The 4,381-nt window shown below is 46.8% G+C and overlaps 1 protein-coding gene across 1 annotated transcript; it reads left to right on the forward strand.

Annotated features, from left to right (window-relative positions):
* Positions 1 to 400: 400 nt before the first annotated feature.
* On the forward strand, positions 401 to 2,366 carry LOC142564538 (molybdopterin synthase catalytic subunit-like). Its single transcript, XM_075675561.1, has one exon. It carries the CDS (start codon positions 696 to 698, stop codon positions 1,134 to 1,136), a length of 441 nt encoding a protein of 146 aa, XP_075531676.1. The 5' UTR covers positions 401 to 695; the 3' UTR covers positions 1,137 to 2,366.
* Positions 2,367 to 4,381: the final 2,015 nt, after the last annotated feature.

Below are 4,381 nucleotides of genomic sequence, written 5' to 3' on the forward strand. Positions count from 1 at the left end.
GTCAAGCGGATGACGGGAACGGATGTTGAAGGTTCATCCAGGTGCGCGTCTGATAGCGTTTCGAGTCCCGACCGCATACAACCGCCATTGCACCGTCACTGCGCAGCTTTTCGCCTGCGTGTATGCCATGCCCGGAAAGGTTTCGGTGCGCCTGTTGCTGTTCGCCAACGCCCGAGAGCTCGCCGGAACTTCCGAAGCTTCGCTCGTCGCACCAGCCGTGCTTCGTGACGTTGACCAGCTTAAGCAGGTGATTTTCGAAGCGTACCCAAGGCTCGCAATTCTGGAGCATAGTGCGGTCATTTCCGTGAACGAGTCGTACATAGAGCCTGGCCTCGAGGTGACACTCAGGCAAGGGGACGAGGTAGCCTTCATTCCTGCGATCAGCGGTGGGTGACCTGGAAGCCTTCCGGATCGTACAAGACGCGTAAAGCTCTCCGCCGACCGAATTAATTGATCTTTGCGAATAAATTATACAGTAAGCCCAGTGCTCCGGCAACGCCGAAGACAGCGATCTTAAATGTAGAACTAAGAAATACATGATCAAGAAACTAATGGCCCTGTGAAACCAAGTGGGACTTACAGTTGAAAAAGAGGACGTGCACAAGTGCATTGCGTGACTTGACAGTGAAAAGAGGTTTCATTCCTGCCTTAGTGACAGTGTGACTCAGAGGGCTATCTATTTCAATCAGCGAGCCATGAATCACGTAGAACTATCAGAGGCCGCACTGGAGGTCGGAGCGGTCCTGACAAGGGTGGGGTCAGAAGACTGCGGAGCCATTTCTGTTTTCTTGGGAACGACGCGAAATCACTGCGACGGTAAGCCGGTGTCCCGGCTGAGCTATGAAGCGTACGCGCCCATGGCGAAGCGAGAAATGCTGCGCCTCTGCGAAGGAATACGCGAACGCTGGCCCGTGAAGAACGTCGCCATCGTGCACCGACTGGGAGATGTTCCTCTGGGCGAGCCAAGCGTGCTCATAGCAGTCTCCTCCGAGCACCGCCAGGAGGCTATGGAGGCGTCGAAGTATGCCATCGACGAGCTCAAGAGACGTGTCCCGGTCTGGAAGAAGGAGCACTATGACGACGGCGACAGCGAGTGGAAGGCGAACAAGGAGTGCTTCTGGATTGAAGGACGCTGAACTTTCGCGTTGCAACGACATGTGGCTCAATAGAATCACCGATATCACACACTGTGACCGACCTTGGAAAGCACGAACACTATTCGAACAGATGGCTGACAGTTTAACTACAGTTGGCCTTTTCAAGGGCAAGTTGAACGGTTTGGGTTGGTTGCCTGGCGCCCATCCTTGTTTGTTTCATGTTTGTATCCGTGGCTTTATTTTGCTCTGGCACGCTGTCAGCACTGGGTTACATGTTTGTTATTGTTATTGGTCTTGAAATGCACAGTGTTGTGGGGCAGTCTTAGCATTATTAAGCGTTTTCTAGACATATTTGCGTTCCATTTTCTTCTGATAGCTGCTTCCACGCGCGCTTTTGCGACATAATGCTTCTGCGGCTTCTTAGCGTTGAATAATATTAGAATGGGATTTCAACACCTCTTAGTCCAACTTCTCTGTCTCCTATTTGTATGAAAATTTCTGATTGTTCTCCTATTGTCTATGTAGCTGCCATTTACTTTCTGTTCATACCCACAGACAAACTCGGTGCTGGTTCTTGAACGTTTGCGGAAGTTTTAGTTTTGTTCAAGAACAGTGCTAACAATTATGCGACGCGACTAGCAGATATTGGCTGTGTAAGTATTTATATCTCGTTCTCTGCATTTATGAGAGTTTACAAAGTTTACAGGCCGTTTTCAGTTTCAGGTACCGTCAATATGTACCCATTCGACGAACATAACAACGCCTGCAATGCGCTCCCGCTTTCTGGTCATGTTGCCCCGAACAATCAATAGACAGTGATTAATAGGCAATAGTCAATATACAGTGACCAATATATAATGGTCAGTAGAGAACTCCTCGGAATTTACACGTATTTCAATACACAAGCGTATCACTGTCAATAGCGCCAGTGAACGATGTCCGAATAAACGTCAATGATGTATTCAAGTGATTGCGGTGTTTTTCGGCTCAACCTAAGTTGAACCACGCATAAAAAAGTTTAGAATTGTGCTTTTATACCACTACATTTTCGTATGTTATAACTATTACCTAGGTTTCATTATTATATTTATTATGCTGCCGGAAGCTGATCCCTATGATAACATAATTATTGTTACTACGCATTGCTTGTGTACTTACTGCTCAACGTTTCAGTACTTCTTAGTGTTTATTTTTGTAAGCTAACCAATTTTTAAACATTTTGGTTACGTTGAAACTTACATATATGCATGAATAAAATGCTCTGCCTTTTGTTCTTTTCTCAGTCACTTTCTGAAAGAGCATTGGCAATGTGCTACATTTCTGCATGTTTCCAAATTTGTCTCATTACCTAGCAGAGAACACCTAGTATTCTTTATTTACTTCTGTTACTTTGCCTATGTCTTTAATGTCGTATCCTCACTTGGTAATGGAGGTCCTAGCAGAATCAAGCTGTCGAGTCAGTTTTTAAGCCCTATTCCTTTCAAAAAAGTGCCATGGAAAGAAACTCGAATTGGAGTCACTATCAGGACTTTGCATGTGCTAAAGTAGACACAAAGGAGACGGCGCAATTCAACTTGAAATAAAGTTATTGAAAAACCGACGTATGCAGAAAGGCAAAGCACGTGGGCTCATCCAGCTGCAACACACATTTGACTCATATCTGGTAGGCCAGCTGGATTTGATATTTCCCGTGCAATCGCCGGCTGTGAAAACCACTTTTTGTTGAAGGTTAACGGTACAGGCTGATCTGCTCTCTGCCAGGTAAACAATGGAGATAAAATATTATCTCGGAATGCAAAGGTGAAGTTGACGTTGGCGCATGCGTGGTATTTGTTTCCGCCAATCTTTTAAATAGTTTTCGACTGATTAAGCCAATATGCGTGTGCGAAAAACTAGAGCTACCAATCAGCAGCACACAGCGAAATATGCGGAAAGTTGGGCGTACAAACAGCAAGTGTTTGAGTGTTTCGCTGGGGCGTGCGCTAGTGAGGTACAATGGCCTCAGAGCGGGTCCTTGTTGGTGAAGGTGATGGGCGACATTCGCACACTAATAGGTATCCGAAGCTTTAGTGCATTTGAACTGCCCCTCAAAGAACACGAATATTCATTCCAGAGGCCCCAAGCCATGGGGTGACTTAAAGGGATTGCGTTGTTCAGCTGCTGATGTGCACACCATGGGGGTTCAGTTACCGGCTCCAACCCATGGATGCTAGCTGGGGGTGCGGGAAGGTGTGTAATACATGCGTGAACGCTTTTGTGTCGAGCTAGGGCATGCCTTTATAAAGGAACTGCAGGAACGCAGAAACTTAATCCTGTGGCAGGGTGCGCTTTTAAGCTAGGGACCGAGTAAGGCACACAGCTCAAAAACTTAATCCGGAGACCCTGACTACGGCACTTCTCAAGCCACGGCTTTGCTGCGAGATCGTAAAGGAGCGCTTACAGTGTAATTATATCATTCTTTCAATTTATCCGGTCCTCCCACCTTTCCTGCAGAACGAGCATCACCGCTTTTTCGTGCTCACAGCAGTTCACCACAGATGACTTAAGAAAAAACTATCCAGAGGTCGCTGACTTCACGCAAGAGGAAATCGATGGCTGGATACGCTCCTCGAAGAAGTACTTCGACGTCCTCAACAGAGACAACCTCCAGGAGGTCGCGGACGCGATGGTACTGGCAGTGCGGGAAATGCATCTGAGGACGTGGTACACAACGCCACTGAGTCTCAGCACGGCGGTGCTGTTTCCCTGTACGTACCTGCCGGATGAGGCGACAGACGCTATATTAGCCTTCATCAGGACAAAGATGACTTCACTCATGGACGTCATGCAGAAAAACAGGAGCCCTTAGTTCTGCGCGCTGATATATCCGGGCGAAGATCTCCGGGCAGAAGGCACCCGCGCGCTCGCTCTCAATAAAAACAGAGAAATCAGCCTAGTAATGAGAGTGGTGTAGTTGAAATTATGAGTTTGGCAGTAGGATGGTTTCCACTACTACTGTTCATTAATATTTTGGCGGGGAGTGGCACACAAGGCAGATAAAAATCCATGAAGGCCAACTGCAATGAAATTTGGGACCACGTTAAAGGCCTATATTATAGGAAAATATAGATGAGCATCAGTATTTCTGATGCTCATCACAAACAGAAGCCAGCAAACATTCACATCCCTTGAAAATGTGGCGAAATCTGTACCGTAATTCGTTATAAAGCGGCATGTTATTCAGCCACAATAATATTGTTCGCGTGTTAAATCGCAAAAATAGGTCGACATATGTCGCGTGCATA

Source organism: Dermacentor variabilis, chromosome 11 (genome assembly GCF_050947875.1).
Source record: "Dermacentor variabilis isolate Ectoservices chromosome 11, ASM5094787v1, whole genome shotgun sequence".
NCBI lineage: Eukaryota > Metazoa > Arthropoda > Arachnida > Ixodida > Ixodidae > Dermacentor > Dermacentor variabilis.

What these genes read in the sequence shown, in the direction of transcription:
- LOC142564538 (XM_075675561.1), top strand. Translation starts at nt 696, where the DNA reads ATGAATCACGTAGAACTATCAGAGGCCGCACTGGAGGTCGGAGCGGTC.